The 25,764-nt window shown below is 39.7% G+C and overlaps 1 protein-coding gene across 1 annotated transcript; it reads right to left on the bottom strand.

The window, feature by feature from the left end:
- Positions 1 to 1,397: 1,397 nt before the first annotated feature.
- LOC125892317 (dual specificity calcium/calmodulin-dependent 3',5'-cyclic nucleotide phosphodiesterase 1B-like) lies at positions 1,398 to 25,764 on the bottom strand. Its single transcript, XM_049582266.1, has 14 exons — positions 25,556 to 25,764; positions 23,371 to 23,484; positions 20,650 to 20,832; positions 20,122 to 20,188; positions 19,872 to 19,988; positions 19,329 to 19,469; positions 17,342 to 17,442; positions 13,319 to 13,444; positions 9,702 to 9,803; positions 9,362 to 9,482; positions 4,853 to 4,934; positions 4,561 to 4,678; positions 2,620 to 2,756; positions 1,398 to 2,239 (listed from the first exon to the last, which is right to left on the bottom strand). The coding sequence occupies exons 1-14, from the start codon at positions 25,606 to 25,608 to the stop codon at positions 2,142 to 2,144; spliced, it is 1,560 nt and encodes a 519-aa protein (XP_049438223.1). The 5' UTR covers positions 25,609 to 25,764; the 3' UTR covers positions 1,398 to 2,141.

Below are 25,764 nucleotides of genomic sequence, written 5' to 3'. Positions count from 1 at the left end.
AACTGAAGTCATTGGTTTACCAGGTATCAGACAAAGGGGCACTTTCACATTTTTACTGTGCATGTTAAAGTCACTTTGACAGCAAGTTACATTTTGAGAAGAATGGGATCAAGGTTTGGCATGTATTTGGAACTCAACGCATATTAAGAACTAAAAGTCAAGAAATCTGCCACATTAATTTTGAAAAATCTTGAACAAGCTGTCTCTTTCAAGTCCCCAAAGTTTATGTAGGCTAATACTAAACTGCTGGACATCCATCCATCTTCTAACCGCTTCATCCTCTTGAGGGTCACGGGGGGGCTGGAGCCTATCCCAGCTGACATTGGGCGAGAGGCAGGGTACACCCTGGACAGGTCGCCAGACTATCGCAGGGCTGACACACAGAGACAGACAACCATTCACGCTCACATTCACACCTACGGACAATTTAGAGTTATCAGTTAACCTAGTCCCCAATCTGCATGTCTTTGGACTGTGGGAGGAAGCCGGAGTGCCCGGAGAGAACCCACGCTGACACGGGGAGAACATGCAAACTCCAGACAGGAGGGCTCCCATGCCCAGGATCGAACGGGCAACCCTCTTGCTGTGAGGCGATAATGCTTACCACCACACCACCATGCCTGCTGGACATAAATTTACAATTATACTTTCAATACATCCATCCATTCATCCATCCATTTTCATCTGCTTATCAGGGGCCCTGTCATGAGGGCAGCAGGCTGAGCAACAGCCTCTCCCCAGCAACACTTTCCAGCTCCTCCTGTGGGACCCCGAAGCGTTACCAGGCTAGATGAGATATGTAATCCCTCCAGTGTGTTCTGGGTCTGTCCTGATGCCTCCTACCAGTGGGACATGTATGGAACACCTCTAACAAGAGGCACCCAGGAGGCATCTTAATCAGTTGCCCGAACCACCTCAACTGACCCCTTTCGTCGCAAAGGAGCAGCGACTCTACTCTGAGCTCCCTTCGGATGTCTATGCTCCTCAACCTGTCTCTAAGGCTGAGCCCAGTCACCCCACAGAGGAAACTCAATTTGGCTGCTTGTGTCTGCGATCTCATTCTTTCGGTCACTACCCAGAGCTCATGACCATAGATGAGGGTTGGGACATAGATGGACGAGTATATTGAAAGCTTTGCCTTGTGGCTCAACTCCCTCTTCACCATGACCACCACCTTTTTAAAAAAAGGTTCTCATCAGAAAAAGGGTTCTGCAGTAAAACCTCAGCCTTTCAGCAAGAACCCTTTTGGAACCTTTATTTCTAAGAGTGTATTCTAATGAGAATAATTGTGCAACATAAGCACTGAAAGCAAGCAGACAGCCACAGAAAATTGGCGCACTTCTGCTCGCAGTGTGAACTCAGCATTACAGTCAAACTACTCAAAAAGATTGCAAGATATTTTTAAAAAGGGATTATATATCACAGTAGAAAACAGTGGAGATATCACTTTAGTCGGCCTTTAAGCCAAAATGTGCTCTTGGGTTTGTGCAGAACATTATCTTCTTGTATTTTATGGTTATGGCTTTGCTGAATAAGCCACTAAATGTGCTGTTACTGTATTTCACAGACTTGGAACAGAATAAAATAATTGTTAAAATGATGCAAGGCCAGCAGCTTCAATTTAATCAAAGATTAGGGTGTCTGGCCTTGCAGCTGAATCCCTTAAATGTTTTAATTAAAAACAACGGAGCACAATATCTCGCCAAAACTAGGCCAACCTCATAATAAATCAATACTTTACGTAAAAACATGGAGAGTTTCTCAGCATTTATTGCATGGTTAAATGATTTGTGTACAGGTCAAACTATTAAAGGTAAAATGTTCCTTACAAGTGTTTTGGTGGCAAATTAAATTAATAACATGCACTATACTGTATAACATGGCCAGCATGTACACTTTGCATTTAAATTATCACAGTATACTACACTTGAAATAAGACATGAGGACATCTCTGTGACTATACTGCATCTTACCTTGGGAAGATGATGTTAACCTTAAACCACCCCTCCCTCCTGCAGCTCCCTCGACCATCACGTAAGAAGGCATCGTGGTTTTGTTACAAACAGTGACTCAGCATTAACCTCAGGTAACTGTTGTAGGTATTCTATGTCAAACAGCACATATCATGCATGAAGTCTCGTCTACTGTTTGGTGTCTGTAATGGGCTCTTGCAGGGATTTTTCTGACAGCTCCTCTTGTCTGGATCTCTGCTCTTTTGTCACGTCGGGGTCTGAAAATCCTGGAGGATACGGGGGATTGGAAAAGGCATTGGAAAATTCTGTTAAGCTGAATGGGAAACAATATCTGTAAATCTCCTCATGAGATCACTGCGAAATGAGTGAAGATAACAAATCAAATCAGGGACACTGAGCACATTCATGGAGCAGAGTGGCTTTGTGTCTGCCAAATCAGCCACACATCCAGAACAAAGATCTTTCATACTGTGTTAGCAGAGGATGTCAGACATTTACAGGTGAGCATTTTAATTCCAAATGGTTGAGAAAGATGAGTAAAACCGTTTCTCAGGATTGTTAAATGGTAAGCAGTGTTGTGATAGCTGTGACTTTTCAAAGTGCATACAGTACATTCAACGAATGAATGAATGAATATATGACATACCATTGGAGCCACTCTCCTTCCATTTGAGCTTGTTGTCTTCGGTGTGTCGTGTCCAAATGGAGCGGAAGCTCACCAGTTCAGCTGTGATATGAGCGAGACTCCACTGCAGACCTCTGGAGCTCTCCTTCCACAGATTACTGTTGAGATGTAACAGTGCTTTCATAGCAATACTTTATGTTCCCCAGTTTTACCATTCACCTTTCTTTCTTTCTTTCTTTCTTTCTTTCTTTCTTTCTTTCGAACATTTTTCATCAGTTTCATCTAAAATCCTTGCACTGGCTTCCACTTAAATGTAGCATTGACTTCAAGGCCTCACTTACTGTCAAAAAGTCACTCAGTGGTCTGGGCCCAAAGTATATTGCTGATATGTGTGCTGAGTTCAAGCCAGGTAAGTCTCTCCAGTTTGCAGGGACTGGTCAGGTAGTGGTGCCCAGAGTTCAGTCCAAATGCGGTGAAGCAGGTTTCAGCCATTATGCTCCCCTTGAACCAAGATATGCCCCAGTTGTAGCCCATTTTTAAAACTAAGTTTAATGCTGTTCTCTTTTTCACAGCTTTTCATTGATCAGTTTTTATGGTACCTTTATTACTTTTATTTACTTTTATTAAACATGCCTGTGTTTTTATTTACCTAATTTCAGTCATCTTTTTTTTAATCATTTTATTTTTCTTATATTTTTCCTGCAAAGCACTTTGAATAACATTTGGTGCTATATAAATAAACTTGACCTTTCTTTCTTTCTTTCTTTCTTTCTTTCTTTCTTTCTTTCCAACTGTACATAGGCCAAAACCATTTGATAAATATGTTTATCTGCTTTGTTGCTTTGAGTTAACAACTTTGACTTTTGGTTTCACACAGGATAGGAACAGCAGTCTCCTTGGGGAAAGTCCTTTGTTTGTTTGACACATCCATCCACCCCAACCTCCTGCTTACATGGACATTTTGCCTTTTATTCTGTCACCTGACTTTCTCCTTTTCTCCTGTGATAATTACAATGGTCACTAGAGGTTGCCGCCTATCGTAAACATAAATATGGGTTGTAAGTGCTTGCACAGACAACATATATGGCAGCTTTTTGGGGGTTTTTGGGTGAGAGGTGATGGTAGGCAGACTTTTTCAGACTGTGGACAGAGCCAGGATAGCTGTGTCCCCCTGTATCCAACATGGATGTGTTTTAAGAAGTGGATACTGGACTCCAAGATGGTTCATATCACAGGAAATCGCTTGCTAAGTATATCAGCCAAAAAAAAGTTTTAGCTTACTTCCACACTTTGCACATTAGTGTTTCCACTCATCCTAAGGACTTTGATATTACAAAGAGTAATAATGGACCTTGTTTGCAGTTCAAGGTTTTCTGTCGCAGTCTATGGCAACGATGCTTTTAGGGCCACAGAGCATTTGTCATTGCAATGCCACAAGCAGCCACTGGGACAAACTGGTCACAACACTGAGTGGAGGCGTTGTATACAGCTTTCTTAATACATTCATGGTTTCCAGTCTTTATCCTCAAAATCAAACCAGCTGAATATCCAACCAAACTACAACTACTGCCTCCACCAACCAGTCAAGTTGCAGTTTACATTCATGTAACTGTGAAGATGACTATTTGGATATAAAATGTCATCACTTCAACATTTTATCCGATTAAACATTTGTGTGAATGAGCATATGAATTCTTGAATTACTGCCCAAAATGTGTTTTGTGAGATCACAGTGACCTTTGACCGCCAAAATCTAATCAGTTCATCCTCGAGTCCAAGTGGACATTTGTGCCAGATTTGAAGACATTCCCTCAAGGCGTTCCTGAGAGATCACATTCATGAGAAAAGGACGGACTGAGAACTCGAAAACATAATGCCTCTGGGTACGGCTGTTGCTTTCACAAAGGCAGAAATAATTTAGTACATGTACTTTTCCAACAACTAAGTGTTCTCTGTTGTTACCTGTGTCTGTTGCAGGGGTCTGGCGGACCTGGGTTCTCCTCCACCAGAGGAATAACAATCTTTTCAGCCATGTCCGTCAGCAGAGAGAATGTAGGATACACAATGAAGTCTATGAAACCTGCAAAAGACGATATCGCCATATTAACATTTGAAGTTAAAATGCCTCCAAGCTCATATATGTTACAGCAGATTCACGACTTCACCAAACAGAAGTATGAATGGTAACTAAATCTATTTTATAGAATATCAGTGAGAAAAATGAGTGAAAGAAAGTGTTTTTTGTGAAACGTACCAATCTGAGACTCAGCTACCAGGGTGCTTTTTCGATCACACAGAGGAGAGAAGGGAAGGCCGAGCTCCGCCTCTCTATCACCCTCACAATGATAGAAAGAGAGAGAGAAGATATCTTAAAGGGCATCCCACACGTCACCTGAAAATAACTTGATTTGACTCCAGCACACTCTGCACCTGCGGCTTTCAGATTGTTCAGAGAATACCATATACTGCTTTTGTTTTTTAAAGTCACACAACAAACATTAAAGAGCCTTTTTTGAGATCAGTTTCAAACACATTCTTTTCAAAGAGAGTAGGGCTGCCCGACACCTCCTCTATTCTATTTATTCTTCAAGTCCAGGCAGTGAAAATAGAGCAGAGAGGATGCCAGCACAGAAACGTATTGCTTTTGCATGTATTGGACATCCACTCAGTCAAAGTAGCAGCTGCTTCTCTCACTGACATCTGGCAAGACTCAGAATTCGTGTGAAAATAATGACATTTTAAGTCATTTGTAAGGACGTGTAATTGTAGTAACTTTGGCCAAATGTATCCTGAGCAATAAACAAAATCAGCCTCAATCAGGAGAGTTGCAGAGCCACGCGTCACTTGATATCTGTAACAACGAGGCTAAACACTTTGTCAAACAACCTCATCTCAAGGTCCGTTTAGTTGCAGTTCTACATCACGTGATCCAGATTTTTCCGACTTGTCATGAAACTAGATTTTCAAACAACCATTTCCAGAGCTTTTGAAGGACTTCACATAGATGACAGCTTAGAAATATATAAATAGCAAACACTAATTCCATGACACCACCATGTGCTGATTAGGATCATGTTATATCCTGTAAAGCTCCATAACAGCTGCTAAATGGACCTTGTGGGCACTCTTGTTTACTTATTAATAACTCAGTCCCTTTGTTTTCCCGTTTTATCCAGATCCATTCAGGGTTTCAATTTCTTTTGACAAGGTAAATCCCCCTGAGCTTCTTTTAAAAAATTTAACAATGTTGTCATCTGTTATAAGGTCAAAAACCTTTTGTTTTCCACTCTAAGCTCAGCTGATTAGCTTCAAAACTACTCATTCATATTTTGTTCTACTCCTGTAGCACTGCCGGTTGTTACAGACCAGTCCCCAGAGGAAAGCATTGGCATTTTATGTTTCTGCAAACCATGAATACGTTACATTTGTACATGTCATTCATATTATCTTAATTGGTTACACTTTACTTGAAGGTATCTACTTAAGGGAGACATGACACTGCCATAACTATGACATGACACGGTCATGAACTTGTCATAAACATTATGTACATGTGATAAACGTTCATGTCTGTTGTTAATTAGTGTCATTCGGTTTTTGTAATGACAAGTTGACATTGTTTGGGTTGTCTTGATTATGACAAGCTGACATTAATTAAAGTGACATTACCAGAAGTTGTCTTTGTCATGACAAGTTGACATTAAGTTTGTTTCGGATGTCCTTATAATGACAACTTGACATTAACCAGGATGACATTACCAAAACGTGTCTTTGTCATAACAATTTGACATTAACAAGAAATGCACCTCTTTTTGTGTTTATGACAAGTTGACATAATGATTGATACAAAGATATCTTCTGGTAATGTCATCCTGATTAATGTCAGGTTGTCATAATCAAGACAACCCAAACAATGTCAACTTGTCATGACAAAAACCGAATGACACTTAATGACAGCAGTCATAAAAGTTTATGACATGTACATAATGTTATGACAAGTTCATGACAGTGTCATGTCATAGTTATGACAGTGTCATGTCACCCTTATGTAGATACCTTTAAGTAAAGTGTTACCTATTAATTTTTCTGAGGTGATGTATATGAGCTGGCTTTGTCAAAAGGAGGTGGAGGTGATGGTGGATGATGTGATACCTAGGTGAGATGCCTGCCAAGCTGCAGAGCAGTGTTTGAGACCAACAAACTACACCAGTTGTGTTTTAGTGACCTGTTGCTGTTTTTTCCAGTGGCTTTTAAGGTACCAAATATGGACATTTTGTAGCAATTTGCTGTGTTTTCAGCAGGGGTAGTGCAAATAAAAGTGTTTGTTTTTTACAGAGATATCGCTGTGCTGTTTTGTTACACATATTGTTCCAAAGGGTCAAGAACAATCTTTCTCTAGGCTCCATTTTTTTATGAAGTTTGGGAGTTTTGAAAAACACCATCACCATTTGGTGTATCTGGCTCATTGATTCTTTGTGGATTTTTTACCAGGCTTAAATCTTGTGCAAAATCTGAGCTTGTAAGATCGAGTGTGGCTTCAGCTATGCAAAGTGCATGTTCAATAAACTTCTCAAAATGACTTTCCTCTCTCTGACTGTCTCTGCTTCATACCTGAGGTGCTATTTATGTCGTTTTCTTTAGCTCTGACGTAATAAACCTCTTTGAAGGTTTCTCACTCTGACTTTCAGACTCCGATGAGTCATTTACAAAACTGAACAGCTGTTATTTCGCATCCAACCTTTTGACTCATCAATCATGCAGAGATGATTACAGATCAAACCCATCAGATAAGAATAGAGGTACGTAGGACATGAAAGAGCAGAGTAGAAATGATCGGCGCATATGTGAAAGTAATATTCTCTTTACAACACTCTGACATCTACACTCACAGTCAGACTTTACAGAACTAACGAAAAACACTGATAAAATCAACACAATGACTCAAAAGCTTTTCATATGATAGTTCTATAATAGTGTCCCTTTTCCTGTTATACTTTTGTACATAGCTGTTATGCCATATTATATTTGTCATGTTATATTTCTGTCATCATGCAGTAACGCGGAGACTGTATTGCTGTTGCAACAAACTGCTGAACAAATTGCACCCACAATTTATTTATTTATTTAAAAATGTTGGGAATTATGCATGACTGATAAATTTTAAATGAACATTTTCAAAAAAACTCATCAACCCCCTGCAGCACTCTAAAGTGCCCCTGTGGGGGTACACCTATCCCAGTTACAAAAACACTTCTTAACTTTATTTTCTTCAGTAGAGTTTAAATAATTTTTCAATTTAAAAATTAGTTGATCCAGATAAAATTGATTGGGAACAATTATGATAACTGATTAATTGATGCAGTCATTTTTTAAGCAAAAAAGTGTGAATAAAATGTGAATATTTAGAGTTTCTTTGGTCTTCTGTCTTTAGATCACTTATCACAATTACATGAAATTACACAGCCTAGTCATCAGGATAAAGTTTTGGCATTGTACATATGCATCATATCAATATTTCCAAAACAATGTAGTTCTAGTAAAATGTATATGAGCTTAATGTATATTTGAGTTTTCATGAGTTTTCATCAGGAGGAGGAGAGGCTCGTGAATGTCATGACACATAGGTGAGACTGTTCAAGACCAACAAACAACAATAACACAGTTCTAGATATTTAAGTCACTTTTTAGCAACCATACCAGGAGTTTTAAGCCAAAACATTATCTTCATAATCCTAACCGAGTGGGTCTGTGCCTAATCCAACAGTTTCAACATATGTGCTATATACAGTATGAAATGTACAAATGAAACATATCTGTGGTTTGCAGAAACGTTCACTGCAAAAATTTATGCTGGCGATTACTTAGAAATCATGCAGGGATGTCCAGGGGACCAGACTAGATAATGTGAAAATAACTGGGGGCAACATATCAGTTATTAAAAAAAAAGAAAGAAAAATCATACAAATGAGACAAACGCAAACTGTATACTGAAAAGTATACAACTTTCCACCACTCCTGAAAGCAGTCCAGCCCTCGCTGTTGATTTAACACTTCTTTGCAATGTCCATGTCTGCTACCTAGCTGGAAATGTCTGCTGTTAGGTAGCTGTACATCTGTTTATTTACTGCCTGTTTATGAAAACACATTACTTTCACCTGCATAGTTCCTACTTGGTGCATGTCTAAAAACTGTATGATAGTCCTGCCGTTGTGAGGGGAACAAAAAAAAAAACAATATCATGAGATCACATATAGTATATTTTGAAAGACAAGCTGCAGGCCATTTACAATTGGTCTGTGGGCCATAATTAGCTCGTTGGCTAGACATGTCTGACATTAAGAAGGCTATTCATGCTGTTTTTATGTGTGGGTAGGCGATGTAAATTGTTTTATTGAATATTTCACTTCTCTCAGAAGGGAAAATATCACTAATTAATATGTTATTTCTCTTTTGTTTATTCACTACAAAAAACGAAGTGTTAAAATTACAAGCTGAGCCACATATTTGCTATCCAGATATGAGAGAGAGTGTCAATTTTCTCATCAAACAAATTCAGCAAGAAAGCAAATAAGTAGCCTAAATATTTAATTATTTCCCAAAATGTCAAACTATTTCCTTAATGATTATGTATTCTACCTTATTTTTCATGTTTGACCTTATCATAGAGCAGTAAATCTGATAATACAATGCTTGACCTCAAAAGAACAGAAGCAGAAGCAGAGAAGGAGTCACATTGTCAGTTGAGGTCCATTAGAGCTCCTACCTGCCTGAAAAATTCCTCCATCAGGGCTTTGGTCCAGCGAGAGTGCAGCGCCCAGGGCTTGGATGGATGGCTTATGTCAGCCGTGTGGAGTAACAGAGACAGCGCTTTGGGCTTGTCAATCCTGTCAGAGAAAAAACATGATGCACTTCTTGTTTTTGCTGTTTTGTTGTGTGTCTCAGACATGTGTGAAAAAAGCAGACTTGACACCAGCTGCTGTCACACTGATTTGACTGTGCGTCTCTCAGTGCAGGATGTTTGAATCAGCTGCTCTGAACATTTCATTTTATGACCTGTTGATTTGTGCACCACAGCGTGAACAAACAGAACAGAGTCTTATTACCGTTCTTGTTGTTGTAGACAGGATTTCATCCCTTTGACTTGGAGTAGGTGCGAGGACATGTCTGTGGACAGCACCATCTCTATGACAAGCGATCGCAGCTCCCTGTAAACAAAAACACAAACAGTCTAGCAGATGACCTTGCATTATGGGAAGTAACTGTACAGAGTAAAAACAGCAGATTCAGTGGGGTAACCTTTTTAGATTGCATGATGGATTTTCTTGTTCCCATGGTAACGCCAACTGCTAGAAAAGCCCACTACATATAATGCTGCTGATGTTTATCTTTGGCGATATCTGCAGAGCGCTTCTATGAATAAAACAGTCACATACTGTATCTGTGATGTATGAAGCATCAGCTGCCATTAGTATAAATACTGTTTATACAGTTCAAATATTCTCATCATAAATTGTGTTTTAGTCCAGAAAGGGATGGTTTGCACAACTAATATATGTACATACGTGGAGAGAAAGTGAGCCAGTACCCATATCATCAACCTCTGTTGAGTTTTTTCACTTTTAATTGTTAATATTCGTCACATATCACACTGGTAAAGTGAAAGATAAAATATGATGATTTTAGCTCCCTGACGACATCCATGATCGGTGGTTAGTGCAGTCACAGGAAGTACACAGTGACTCATTCACTATCCAACTGCTGATTAGTGAATGAGTCACCAAACAGAAATAGTAACATGATCCTTTATTGATTCCTAAAAGAGACATTTTATCTTATGAGGTCAGAGGTCAGGGACAGTGTGAGGAGCAGCCTTGTCGCTGGTAAGGATTCAAAGACTCATCTAAGGACAGATATTTGCCCTCATTTGTTCCCTCCTGTCCACATCTGTCAGTATTTCACCATGTATCCATTTTAAATCCACCAATGCAACGGCACCACTCCAGTTGTATTTCAAACCATAAGGCTGCCATTACTTCTTCCAAACACACTACTTCCGTCTGAAGTTGTACATCTTTAAAAACAGGTCACAAACTTATAGTCTCATTTTTTTAAGCAGCAGATTAATATACATTTGGTGCTCTTGTGAGTATTAACAGTACAGCAGCAGGACAGTGAATGTGGGATTGTTACAAAAGGGTTATACGAGGTACTTATCCATGGTCAGTGTATTACATACAGCAGATGTCAGTCTGCATGCCCCTAGTTTGGAGAAGTAGGCTGGAGTCTGCCACAGAGGCCATGCACTGCTGTGGATGGGGGTCAGCAACAAAACATATTTTAGCCACCTAAAAAAGTCCCACCCAAATAAAGCAATAACAGTTCAAGTTTATGCTATGCTGAGAGTATTTTCACTGCTTTACCTTTCCGTCAGACAGCCTGTTTTAATGAGGAAGCTGTTGACAGCTACAGTTCCCCATCTATGCTCTTGTCAAAGCCACCAGGCTCCATTTAGATAAACGGTAGTTTTAGCTTGCTAAACAAAGGAGCTTTTGGGCTACTGCTGTCTCGATTGGTTAATTTGTTTGTGTTATTGTGTGACTTTGGTGAATCTGAACTAACCCATTTCAAACACCAAAGTCACACAATAACACAAAACAAACTAAATGATTGAGGCAGCAGTAGACCAGCAGCTCCTGTATTCAGCAATCTTAAATCAATGTTTTTCTCAATGAAGTCTGGCTTTGAGGAGAGCGGTCGAATGGCTTTAAGCAATGATAATATTCTAAATACAGGGTACACTTAAAATTATATCAATTTTTTAGGTGGGACTTTTGGTAGGTGGCTAAAATACATTTTGTTGCTGACCCCTCCACAGCTCTTGTCTAGCTTCCATGTCGAACTCCAGCCTGCTTCTCCAAACTGGGGATGTGCTGACTTTCAACTACTGTATGTGATACACTGACTATGGATAAGTACCTAATACAATCCCTCAAAGAGTTTCAAGTGTTGTCTTTTCATAAGATTTGCTGACAATAAGACAAAAAGGCAGATATTGCCAATAATATGTTCTTGAATTTTGTCAAGTATCTCCCACTCTGTGCTGCAGAAAGTGTCACGATTTTCTAATGTTTACTGTATTTCTATGCCCTTGTAAAGCCCTTTGAATTGCCTTGCGTCTGAATGGTGCTTTATAAATATGCTTGCCTTGCCATATCTTACTTTCTTCTTGTCATGATGCAAACCTCAGAAGGTTGTTGACTATTCGCTTTCTCTCTTTTTCAGTAAGTGAGTTTTCAGACACTCTCTACACTCAGCTGTGTAGTTATGTAGGTGGAGATCAGCTGGGTTTTTCCCAGAAAAGGCTTGCCATGACATTTGTTCAAAATGCACCCTGGTCTTTTGGGTGCATTTTAATTATCTCTGCCTTTTCTGTGATGGATTTCTCTCTGGTTTGATCACTGGTGCAAAACACACAACCACAATGACACCTTTACTCTTTGATTATATAAGTGACTTCCATTGTCACCATGTTGAAAAACTTCATATAACAATGAGAACTAGAAAAGTGTATTGAGTATAAAACTGATCTGCAGATGCACAGGATCAAAATGAGATTGAACTTTCCTAAAGATGTCAGTTGTTGAACCATGATGAAGGCCATTATGTGACCTGCAACAGATGGTAAGGTTTCTTGTTTTTAGCCGAGCTGATTGACAGAAATGACTTTTGGTCTATACTTTTGCTACATGCTTTTATTTAGGACTTGCGGTCGGAGGAGTGAGGAGTCAGCAGTGACTGCAGCATTACTGCATAAAACAGTCAATAAAACAGGTTTTTCAAAGATTTTGAATGACTGCAACCATGGGAGATCCTAAATTACTCAAAGAAACACAAAACAGTAGGCTGATTGGTCCAATAGTTTGCAAGATTAGCTGTGGCCAGACAAACACACACACACACACACACACACACACACACACACACACACACACAACCAAACGCATCCTCTCCAGGCTTGTGACTGGCAAAGATGATAGAACTTTAAATGGTCGAGTGTTTAAGATTAGATTTTCCCTTTAAATTGTGGTGGCTGCTGTATCCTCCCTGAATGTAGAACCAGTCCTCAAGAAAGTCTTTAAGTTAATAGTAAATTAAGCTGTGTTTAAAGTCGCACTTGCGTTAGTTGACTGACACCAGCTGTTTCATCTATGCTTCACATTATTCACTGGTTTATTCACAGCTTTGAGGCTGATTAGTCACATCCACTTGTATGAATATGGGTATTAAAAATGATGCTCATGCCAACACTGATTACTGCTGCAGCTCAGAGACCATTCTAATCTCTCAATTATGCACAGAGATTTTTATGCTGCTTTATATTTACATACTTTTATTTCATACGCTTATACTTATTATAATTCTCTGTTCTTTACATCAAAGCGACTGTAATGAATCACAATTTCCCCTCTGGGATCAATGAAGTATTTCTGATTCTGATTTTGATTTAACTAAGATTTAACAAAGGTGTTGGGTTTGCTCTTCCAGCCAACCCTACAGAGTCCTTGTTGGAGCTTGGATTCTTTAAGAGCTCTTTTCTGCCATATCTGCCTAACTCTTTTCTATGAATGGTCATTTCCCTGACGTCAGTGTCAACTAACTGAAACAACAATAAAGAACACATTTTTTTGATGGTAAATAAGTAAATAAATAGTTGTCTTACATCCATTCCTCTCTGCTCAAATTAGTGAAGATGTTCATTTGGTCATCCTGCAGCAGGCGAAACGCTGCACTCAGATGATGGCTTTCCTGTACCGACCGATCGTTGTAGATCAATGCAAACTCTGACCTGGCACAAAGACAGAGAAAAAGCAAAACAGGAGCTGATCGTCACAGAGCAAAGAAGAAGTTTACAGAGTGTGAGTATGCATTAAAGTGTAGTTTTACAACCCTGTAGTGGTGAGGGGAGGAGGAGGTGAGGATGAGATAAAAAAGAGACTCCTGAGGGAGTAATTTAAGCACTATGACTGTGGTCTGAAATGATGAATTTAAAGTGCTGAGGACGGAGTGGGATGTGATAAAAACTGGCACCATGTGGGTATTAATGACTCAGTATAGCAAGTTAATTAACTTATTCCTCAATCAGGCATCCGGTGTCCACTCAATTTGCATAATCTACTTTATTAGACTATTGAAATGGGTAACAAAGTACGATGTGAGAAGTTTTCCAATTAGTGATTATTTTGTTAAAGCAAACATAAAACAAAACACTTGTTAAATGTCTTCAAAGGAAGCATTGAGCTGTGTGTTTAAATGGCCTTCAGGGGGCTGTTAAAAAGTTTTATTCTTCACAGAGAGAGTGGTTGCGGTCAGCTTCAATTCATGATTGTTATAATGGTTTTAAATAATGCCAACATTTCTTGGTGGAAAATAAACTCAAGCAACACTTTATTTTACGGATCCGTAATTACCGAAAACCTTTAATTTCCTAGGATGGTAGAGTCCTGGTAAAAAGTATGTAGAGTGGCTGTAATTATACTTAAAGTAAAATGAAAAGATTTCCTCATCCTCTGAGGGAGGAATGAACAACAAACAATTCAACAGGACTAAATGAAGAAATTAATCTTGTCTTCTATGATTTTTCTATTATGTTTTTTGTTATGTATGTTTATATTGTTGGCCAGTGTTCAGGCAATTTAAACAAAAAGAAATATTTCATGTTGAAACCAAAGACTGTATAGAAATACTAGATTGATACTAGTCTGGCATTTTGGCCGTCGCCATCTTGGATTTTTGAAGCCAAAAGTGACCATTTTGGACAAGAGGGTGAAACTGGGGAGGAGCGAGAGGTGGATCTGACTCATAGATTGTGGTGACGCCTTGCAGAAAGCCTGTCATTCAAAGAGCCATGCCCTTAAACATGAGTAACTTTAAGCCTTAAAGCCACAGTGTGTAGGAATTTCTCCCATCTAACACTGAAATCACACATTGCATTCAAACGGATAGCGCACTCTAGCGCCTCACTGTTTCAAACGCATATTGCAACAACAGTAGCAGCTGTGTACCAAAAAGCTATGATAACATTGATGAAACCATGTCATCCGATACTACATGGAGTATTCATTCAGGCTCCTACACGGACACACGCGACACAAGTGACAAACCCCCTCGTCACCATGCTGGCTGTGTTTACAACGTAGGACTGTTGGGTTCCTGGGAAACTGAAACAAACCAATCACGTCTTGTCCTTTGACAACTGACAAGATGTTCAACCTCACACATCTCATCCCTCTCCTCGCATCACTGTGCCGCTGACAGCGGCACTGGCCTGTGATTGCATTACCTTTCTCCTTCAGCAGCTCTCTCCACCTGGGAAAGGCTAACCGGCTGTTGACCCTCAATTTTTGAATTCACCAGTCACGTTGCCTTTTTGATTTCCTTTTGCGCTTTCTTGGCGACGAGGATTTTGTCTCCCGTGATGCTGCATATGTATGATCCTGCATTATGCTCAAAGAGTGGGACTTTGTTATGCTGCAGTAGTGCCGGGGTAGTAGCAAAGCACCTCTTGCTCCTCTCCTTTGGCTTCTCAGTCACGCAGCGCTGGCCTGGCTCTCAACAAAAACGGCTGTATGTCCCTTACCGGTAAAACGTTATGGAACCGCCCCAGACGACTTACCCGCACAATGTACAAACAAATCCGAAATTCTCCTTTTACGAGAATAAGTCAGATTATTGGTGGAGGTAATAATACACCAATGATGACATATTTATGAATGCAGACATCGATTTTTGCCAATAAACAATTGAAAATATTACACAATGTCCCCTTAATAAAATGCTACCTATTATGCTAGCTATAGAGACCAAAATCGTTTTTTGTAAAAGGCTGTAAACATGTTTATTTCTGTTGTAAAGATGGGCTTTTTTTTTTTTAAATTTTAGTCTATGGGGATTGACTCTCTTTTGTAGACAGCCTCAAGTGGCTATTTGATGGACTACAGTTTTTGGCACTTGTCGTGTAGGCTTTATTTTTCAGCCCCAGAGGTCGCTCCTTGGTTGAAACATTAGTTGTTGCACCTTTTGTTGCAAGTTTTGTTAAGTTTATAAGGCGTCATTTATTTCCAGAGGAATTTTTTTACAAAGAACTGCTCCATTTAAACCATCTTTAATATTTTTTTTTATTACTGTTTATTACGGATGTTGCGATATGCTGTTATTGACAAGATAATTATTAATGAAATATTTATATTATGTTAATAACACACAGATGATAATATTGTGTATATAATAAAGCCCTTTTTAAATCATTTCCCTTTCTTTCTGTTCTCACTTTGTCTTCCTCTCCCAACACCACCTGGTTTTACTCCCCATAAAGCCTAACTGGTCTTTTGGTGCGGTTTTGTATAGTTATGGTTACAGACTCTCACTCCACCTCCCTATACTCATATTGTGAGTGTAATTAATTTGCCATAAGAGAGAGACAAAATGCACAATAAACAAAGTTAAAAAATGAATTTGATTTATAGCAATGTGATTATTATTTTTCAACATTTATAAAGATGCCGCAACAATATCATTATCATGAACTCTTTTGGCCGCGATGATCATGTGGTGAAAGTCTGATATCGTGCCAGCCTTACTTTTTATTATCAACTTTCACTATTTGGAACTTAATCCTTCTTTTATGCTTACCTGTAGAGACATTTTAAATGCCAACTGAGCTGCTACTGACAAAATAATTCATGCTGGCAGTTAATTGTGATTAATGAATTAGCTGGAAATATACCAGCTGAACACTGTTTCCTTTTACCCTACAATTACCATCAAATTACACAGTCATTGATAGAGGAACAGTCATATGGCTTTCAAGTCACTTATCAGTTCCCTTTCAGGAAATTATAGTTTACTAAAGCACCCATAAAATTAACTGTCACGGTGCATAGAAACAAGTATAACAAATGCTTTTTAACATTTGAACCTCAACTCTTTTGGGAATTTTTTTTTAGACATACACAGAAACTTCAAATGAATTCCAGTTTAGTCCTGCAGCATTTATACACAGCCTCAGTCAGGGCTTCAGAGCTTTGAGGAGCCCCATGGTGCACCACATGAAGCTGTTTATTTAGTCATATTTTGGCAAAATGTTTAGTGTTTGGAGCAAACAGGTGGACAGTGGAGAAGTGCTTTCTGCTGCAGGAGTGGTTTTAAATGTTTCTTTGGATGTTTTTGATACTTTTCTCAAGCTGACTGCAGCCACTATTCTTCGTTAGTAAGGAAACAGCAGTTAATTTATAACAGCCAGTATTTGCAGCCTATTGGAGGTCAGTGTCTGACACTGAGAGGACATATTTTGGGTGGAGTATGACTTATATATTTTGGGTGACCTTAAGAAAGACTCAGGGGTTTACTGTAGATTCTGTATCTAAGACATGTTCTCTTATTGTGGGCAATTATTTTTCCCAAAATAAAGCATGATGATGATGATGGGTGCCAAGAGACTGCGTTCTTCGGCCCTCCTATGTGGAAAATGGACATCTAAAAATACTGCATTCCCTCCATGAAGATGTGTTTGCTTTAGAGTGCACGCTCTCCCTCCACTCCCCCTAAAATTACATCTAAGAAACACTACCTTACTATTCCTATGTCGCTGAAATCCCTTTTTACAAAAGTCAAAACAGGATGCAGCATATATAGCTGGTTCTTTATACGACTGGGTTGATATAGTAGGTTCAGGAAAAGAGCTTACTTTGTGTGGATGTGAAAGTTGTTTGTGGTTCCCGTGTGTTCATAGTCATGGATGGCTGCAGCAAATAGTGACGCCATCACCTCAAGTTCTGTCAGCCAGTGCTTGATGGACACAAGAGACAGGACAAATCAATACAAAAACGAACTGTGTGTAGCAGGGTGCACAGAGTTTACAGTTTATATGTCCTTAGATCACTTAGGTTTAAAAGACCAGTGTAGGATTTAGGAGCATTAATTGGCAGAAAATTGTATCTTATTTTCACAACTATGTTTTCCATAGTATATACTCACCTGAAAATAAGAACAGTTGTGTTTTTGTTACTTTAGAATGAGCCATTTATGTCTACATACAAAGAGGGCCCTTCTTCACGGAGTCCGCCATGTTGTCTCTACAGCAGCACAGAATGGACAAATCAAGCACTGGTGCTAGATAGGACCATTCACTGTTTTGCCTTTTCGCCACCATAGTGTTCCTGCACTTTTTGTCAGCAAATCCTATAAAAAGTTAACCTGGAAATCCAGATGCCCCGCCCCTAGCAAATTAGAATTTGCTCTGCACGGAGATCTGGCCCCGACGAGCTGAGCCCGCTGAATCGCCATCGGACCAATCTGATCAGTCTATCTGACAGAGGCGGGCTCTGGGCGGGCGTAACATGATGACGACAGCGCTGTACCATAGGTACCGTAGGAGTTGAAAAGTAAACAGCCAAGATGGCAGCTGCCGAAGAACCACGTCCATTCAGTTTAGCTTTGGAAGAAACTCTAAGCCAACTACACTTATCTTTTTCCTTGAGAGAGGAACAGAAGACTGCCCGAAGGACGTTTTTGCAGTTTTGCCAACGGGATACGGCAAAAGCATAATATATTGGTTAGCCCCACTTTTCGGCAAACAAATGGGGCTTAGTGCAATGAATAGGTCACCTTGTTTTTTGCTCTGATTGGCAAATTTTGTGCGGCGGCATTTGAAATGCCTCAGTTAGTGCTGCCCCTTGGGTAGGAAGGGTGTATCGGTGAGGGCCAGACTCAAAATCTTTCTAGATTTGAGTCTGGATTTTCAGGCTAATAAAAAGTCAAAACCAACAAAGAATTGACCCTACACATCCCCACCTGTGTAGCCAAAACCCTGATGTAGCTTATGTTGACCAAACACTATAACTCTGCAGCCATGCTAGCTGTAAACGCTAATGTCAGGATGCTACAAGATTACAGTGACAATACTAACATGAACATGTTAAGCTAGCAGGTAAAATGTTTATCATGGTAATTAGCTTAGTTTAGTATGTTAGCATGCTAAGTATTGGACAAATTAACATGTTGACCTGATGATTGTGGTGTCTTTAAAGTGAATGGATTGTTCATACTGTAGGAACAAGAATGTATGTATCACATTTGATGGCAAACCATCCAATTAATGGGATCTTGTTGTGTTTTGTCATTTGGGCAGAAGCCTCCAGCAGCATAAAATGATGGTGGGGGCAACCTTTTGAGTTGTATCTTGATGAGTGGTTAGGTTTAGGCCACAAAACTACTTGGTTAGGATTAGGAAAATATCATTGCTGACATCATTCACATTAGTCAATTAATGTGACCATCACCTGACTAAAAACTGAGGAGCGACTGACTAACAACTCTTGTCACACAAAAAACGCTGACTTTTGGTTTCACACGGGACACAAACACCAGCCTCATTTGTCAAAGTCCTGTGCTTATTGGACCCCTCCCACACACAACAAAAATACTTTCTGTGTCTTTTTATGTCCATTATTCTGAACACAATGAATTTGTAATGTGTTATCTGCTCATGTTAAAAATCAAAAGTGCAGCGTTTTAAATGGAAACAAATGAAGGTAAAGGAATGAAAAGCAGGTCTATTTTGGACATTGGATTTGTTGACAGTTGGGACACTATACAAAAACCAGCCTTATCCTTTTTAAAACAGGATGGAGCACCCAAAATAAAAAAAGACTATTAAAATGAGCCCACAGTACCACAAGTCCAGAGCGCAGCAGCAGGCAGTGCAGCGTCTGAGTCACATCAGCAGCATGAACATGGCTGTGGTAAGGGTTGTTGTGTTTGCAGTATCCTCTCTCCAGCGCAGACAGGAACTCTGTCAGGCATGAGATGGGGATCTGCAAAGTGTATTACATAATCGTTAAAGTCAGAGTCGTGTTTGAGAATCCAAGGTTCACAAAGTTTGTGTCAACAATAAAAGCTCAAACAGTGATGATGTTAATGTTCTAATAAAGTTGGGATTCGGATTGACAGGGTTTTACGGTATGATGACATGTGATCCGCACACATAATTTGGCAACCCATTGTTCCAAACTGATAATAAAACCCATATGCCTGATGATATCTGCAATTACAACACACATTTCCCACAGAAGCAGAGGTTACAAGTACAAGGGCAGTAATGAAAATATTACTGTTATTTTTTTTTTTATCCAAAGCACTCACATTCTTGCATTTCTATCATAACATATTGAATGTGAAGTGCACTATATATATTGTGCAAAGAAATCCAAAGAGACCTTAAAGCGGCTGTTGAGGCCATATCTGGTGATCAGCTCAAAGAACAGAGTTCGTAGAGCGTGATCAGAGCTGGCTGAGTTCAGAGCAAACACGTCAAAGCTCCAGCGGTCAACATCCTGAGGAGAAGGAGGGGAAAGTGACTGCGTTATTGATGCATACTTGTGGTGTGTATATGATCCCTTTTGTGATGTCCGATTTATTGCACAAACACATGACGCGCGGAGAGATTTATGATGAGTGGAGGCTTACCCTGAGGCAGTTTACGACCGCTGCAGGTTGGTCTGGCATGGCTGTCGTGTAAGCCCTCTTGAACATCCTGAAATAATGCAATGTTTATGTTGAGTTCAGGTAAAGTTCAGATGTTGACACTGTGCAGCGAACTCGTCTCAGGAGCTGTTTATATAAATCCTCCAAAGTCCCTGTCCCCTTTGGAAGGATGTTTTAAAGAGAAAAGGAGGCTAATGTTTCACAGTCCAGTGCAGCTGTCTGTGTTTTCTGTGGCTGTTATAGTAACAACACTGTATGAGCTTACATTAGAGTTATAGTACAGCCATGGAGATCAGTCATTTACAATGGGAGTTTTATGGTATGAGATTATAGTTTACCTATTTTATTGTATTTAAGTCCCATAAATAATACATATAGCCGTATGACTGGTTCTTTCATGCAGCAGCTGCTTTGTTACAGGCATCCTGATGAATCACACAGGCCTCCTCTAAAGAATCATGATCTTATAATGCTGAAATAGAGACAGAGTGAACCTATGTGTTATTTTACCTCTCCACAAATATCCCTGCCTGCACCGCGTGTACAATGCTGCGGAACTTGGGCTTCTCGTCCGAGCGCCGCACAGGCCGCCGGACCCTCTGTGTGAAGGTGGACGCCAGCCAATCGGTGACCTCTGAAGGCACGCCGTCTGACTGCAGCTGCTGAAGGTCGTCCTCAGACTCCAGACACTGCCTGTGAGAGACAACACGCATATACACAAACAGTGGCTGTTAAACAGATGATAAGAAAACAGAAGCATGGATGTAGACTTCAGGGGGGAAATAGTGGAGGGCTTTTATGTTGATGGTACTGAAGACATTTTCACCATAAATTTATTCAGAAAAGGGAAAACTGGTGCATAAAAATTCACCAGAACGCAATTAATTAAGTCTTTGAGAGTGGAAAACTGTGGACGCCCAAACCCCCTGTTTCATATGTGTCTCCCCCAATGTTGAAACAAAAACTTCGCCCTTGCACAGAGTCAAAGATCAGTACTGGATTAAAGCACCACAGGATCACTAACTGCGTCCAGAATCAGTCCCTATTTAATATGCATTATTGTTCCCTCTTTATTTTTGGTGTCAAATCAATTGTGAAAATTTGTGAACAGTCATGTGACTCTACAGCTGTCAGTGATGACGCAAAATGATTGTCCGAAATCCTAATTTACTGCTTACAACAGAGTAAACTATTGAGCTTCTACAATTGTATAGAGGGAGTGCTAATCTCTATCAACAGGTATTTGCACATGTATGCAGATTCTGTATGCAGCGGTACAAGATTTTGTCATTGGAAGCAGGCTGATATCTGTTTGTAGCCAGAGTAGTATTGACCAATTACTTTTGAACAGCAAGTAAACAGTCCATGAGGTAGCAATAAAGTCTGTTTAAATATCTCTGTATAAAGAGACTAGCCGAAATTAGTGGTGCACGAGGTAACGACATGACCTGGCCTACTCTTACCTTGCCTGCCTCTGACTGGCTTACCCATTGTTACCCTAACCCTAACCAAACACACTCCTCTTGCTTAAACCTAACTAACTAAGAAAACAAGTACTAGCCAATCAGAGTGCAAATAGGACGGGTCATGCCTTTGCAATCCGAGGAAAAAACAAAATTGGCACACGTAAGAGAAAGTTTTGGTCTGGAGAGCAGCTGGATACACTGGATCCCTTAAGATATTGACCATTGCCCCCTGAGGCTTATCGCTGTCAGACTGATAGCTGATGGATTTGAGTGTAGTAAATAAAAGAACTAGGGAGAGTTATTGTGCTATAATGTCGTATATTAGGTCTCTTCTTTGGAACATGCCGCTGTATGATGGCAGTTAACCAGAAGTCATCATCAGACTATATTTTACAGGCGATGTTACTGAGTTTGAAAGGGAAAATAGAACATTAAATAACCGTAATCACAGAACTATACAAGTAAGGAGTAATTATCTGTTATCTGTTAAGATACAGAGTTGGTATCTTAGGATTAAATAAGTAAAACTTGAAGGAAGTTGTAGAATGACTGTGTCGACATTTACGACGATTTCTCAGAACATTCCTGCAAATAAGATACAAACCCTGTCTGTGTAAAGAGCGGAACAATGAAAGTTCATATCAGCTGTTTTCTTAAAACTCTAAAAGTGATTTATTATAGGCGGTGTGGACTTTTCTTTGAATGCACATTTGTTAATGATTTATAACTCTTCTGGCACCTGATAATCAGTGTTATATTGATAATTACGGGTGTAGTATGTGCATGCATGTCTCCTAGAAATTATGTTTATATTCATCTAACAACATATATATTTTTTTAGGGAAACAAATTAACGATAATGAGGAAATGTTTCTTATGAACATATCTAACAAGTTGCAAAAATGTTGATACTGAATGTATCAATAAAATGTTCAATGACAAAGTATTTCAGATGTTGTCTACGAGAATAGGCAAACTTGCAATACAGTATTCACTCAAATAGACTAAAGCATTATTTCTGATTACTTTTTATGGAAACATTTAACCAAAATCACAATCTTTTCCAAACCTTTACCGAAATGCTTTGTTGTCTTAAGCTAAGACAAGAGTCTGGACACAAACCCAGGGTTCAGGTGTCACAGTCCTGTACTTTGTATGGCCACCATCCTCCCCAACCACCTCCTTGCATGAATGCAGTGTTTCATTACCTTAAAATAATGTTGTCCCTGAACACAATCCAGGCAGCAATTACGTTGCCACAACATAATTAAAGCAGTTTAGTAACCTACATGTACACCTTCAAGGAGACAGGCTTGAGTTGGTGATGTAATGGCTCCAGGTTAAGGACAGCAGTCGCTTACTTTATTATTTTTTCAGTAAATAATTTTTTTTTTTAAATCAATAAAAAGTTATATTAGTTTGCAGCGGGGCGTCACCTCACACCCTGCTGTGGGTTGTGCCAGTTTCCTCTCACAGACCAAAAACATGCAGATAAGGTTAATTGATAACTCTAAGTTGCCTGTTGGTGTGAATGTAAGTGTGAATGGGTGTTAGCCCTGTGACCGGCCAGTGACCTGTCCAGGGTGTACTCCGCTTCTTGCCCACTGTCAACCTGTATTCTAACACAAATTAAGGCCTTTTATCTGACACTCTTCTTGGACCTGTACTAAGAAAGTTCGAAGTAATAAACTGTTTACTGAAAGAGCTGGTATAAAAATCTGCTCAGAAGAAAACACCAACATCACATTATTCCACAATATCCTACCTTGTTCCATCGAGGTAAACTGCCTCCAGTAACGACGCCGTGAAATCCAGATTCTTTTTGATTTCTTCAAAGTCGACATCTTTCTCCTCCAGCTGTTTCAGAATGCTCCTCAGCCTGCGAGGAAACACAATTGTTTATTTGGATTTGATCACAACAAAATAATAATTCTTTTGAAAGCACTGGAAATGCTGTTTTCAGCTCTCAAAACAGCAATCTCTGAGAGGTAATAGTGGTGTGAAAATTGTTGGAGGTTACAGCAGTTTGGCATCAGAGTCTTCACATTAAATCACACTGGGTACTGCCATAAAAGTTATAGCTCCGGAAGAAAGCGCAGTTTGAACAAAATGGGGACTTACAAGCTTTCTAAAACAGCTCTATAAATCGAGAGCACTTGTCATTGTCTCGAGGGAGTGAAACAAGGTCCGAGCAGTGCTTTAACAGGTTGAGAAATCATCGTGAAAGGAAAGAGTTCATTTGGAAGTGATTTAAATGCCAAGCTGTCCAAAGAGAGCTAGTGGCAAAAGGGCATCATTAGTGCCAAATTTTCCATGAGAGGAAAACTTCCCATGGTTGAGGTCTTATGTAACCCACATTTTGTCAAAGTGGGCTCCGTGAAAAATGATGTTTTGGAGTTTTTAAGTCTTGGCCACATTCTGATCTTGTCTGAGAACATGTTGCTCAATTTTAAACTTTTAATCGAATTACAATAGAGAAGTGGTGGAACAGAATTAATCTCCTGCAGCGTAATAAAAAGCAAATGCTTGGAGCACATGTCACCTTCAGTGTAACCCACCTGCAGCGTGTTAATGTAATCTCATCACGGTAACAAATCCAAAAGCTGTCATAGCATAATACAGCTCTGATGAAAAATCTCACCCTCCGTTTATAGGAGTGAAATCTTTCTTCTTTTGATTGGGTTTTATTTTCTCTGCGAGCATGTGAAAGGGAGATCCATTTGATCTGATACCACATTTGTAACACAGATCATTTCTCCAAAACATTTTGGTGTCTGCACCGCTGTGACCAGAATGATTGTGCTCAAACTGCGCCAGGCCACGCCGTGGAGCCAACTCCTGGGGATGAGACGCTCACAGCTTTTCAAGTGTTTATCACGCTGGCAAGGGCTTTCAAAAGCTGTTGAGTCATAAAAATAGCATGCATCTGAATGCCACCGCTCACTTTCAATCTCAAGTAATCTTTCGTGATAACACGGCCTTTTTTGTTTCAACTGTTCAGAGAAGAAGAGCCTCTGACAGGACGTTTACAGGAAATTACTCGTCAAGTGCACTCGTGAAACTGTGTTTATAGAGAGAAATGACAAATCTTCCTTTGGCTCGGGCTTTGTTGAATCTACATGCTGCGTAGTGTCATCGTTACTCGGAGCACAGCAGTGTTACAGAGCTTGAATGGTATCAGCTTTGTCAGCACAAATCTCTAAATAGATTTCTGTGCCTTCATGAATTTTTTTGAGAATAAAGAAGAAAATAAAAACTTAAATCCACATAAGATCATATCTAATGTCAACATAAAAGTGTTATGAATCGACACCTGTAAATATTGACTGCTATGACGCAAATTATGTGTGAATTTATGGAGCAAACACCCAACAAGACGTCGAGCTCTGAACCCTGTAGACACTAATACATCAATGTGTTAACCAAAACAAAACCACATGACCCATCACCCTTTGCAGCACTTCTTCCTCCCACAGCCAAAGCATGACTAAGATGAGTGATCACACAACAACTTGGAGTGACAAGCTCTCATGCTGCTAAGTATAGTTGTAGAAAATCCTAATGAAATCTGTCAAACCTACAATTACAAATCAGAGGGCAAGTATCTTTTAAAAAGGAGACTTTTTAAGGTAGGCGAAAACTTCTTTTTGTTTGCTTTGCAGTGATCTGCAGATATAAAATGTGTCAGAAAAACCACAGAGTTCTGCTTCATTATCACTCATCACTGTGTGCAGCACAGGGTGTATTTTGACTCACATATTTCCATTGCTGCAAAACAAGAAAACCCTTACAGCAGAGTGAGATACAAACAGCCTTACTGCACCCAGCAGTGATCAATCATTTTAAATTTAAAGATGTAGCATGTTTGGTAAAGTCCTCCAGCCTTATTTATGCAAGACAGGCTAACTAACTATGACTTCATTTGCATCGATCTTAACCCCCTGTCTTACCTAGAGATGGGGATCTGCAGCCGTTTCTTACGGATTCGCACCAGTTCAGCCATTCCACACTCAAGCTGTGCCCTGATGGACCCCAGAGTTCAATAAAAAAACAATAACAGGACAAAAAAGGAAAATTATTGCAGAAGTTGCAAGCAGAAAAGTTCTCCAAACCACCAACGCAAACTTTGTGTGTCCTGAGACAGACTTCTGTTTCAACA

This window comes from Epinephelus fuscoguttatus, linkage group LG1 (assembly GCF_011397635.1).
Source record: "Epinephelus fuscoguttatus linkage group LG1, E.fuscoguttatus.final_Chr_v1".
In the NCBI taxonomy this organism is placed as follows: Eukaryota; Metazoa; Chordata; class Actinopteri; order Perciformes; family Serranidae; genus Epinephelus; species Epinephelus fuscoguttatus.
This window is presented reverse-complemented; position numbering and strand designations above follow the sequence as displayed.

Bases quoted from the DNA above. Each gene is read 5' to 3' on its own strand.
- LOC125892317 (XM_049582266.1), bottom strand. From the start codon at position 25,608: ATGGCTGAACTGGTGCGAATCCGTAAGAAACGGCTGCAGATCCCCATC. The intron at 13,445-17,341 runs GTAAGCTCTTTT...TCTTTGTGCCAG, and splicing joins AACTTTCACATCCACACAAA to GTCAGAGTTTGCATTGATCT. The intron at 9,804-13,318 runs GTAAGACAACTA...TTTTGTTTACAG, and splicing joins TTGAGCAGAGAGGAATGGAT to GGAGCTGCGATCGCTTGTCA.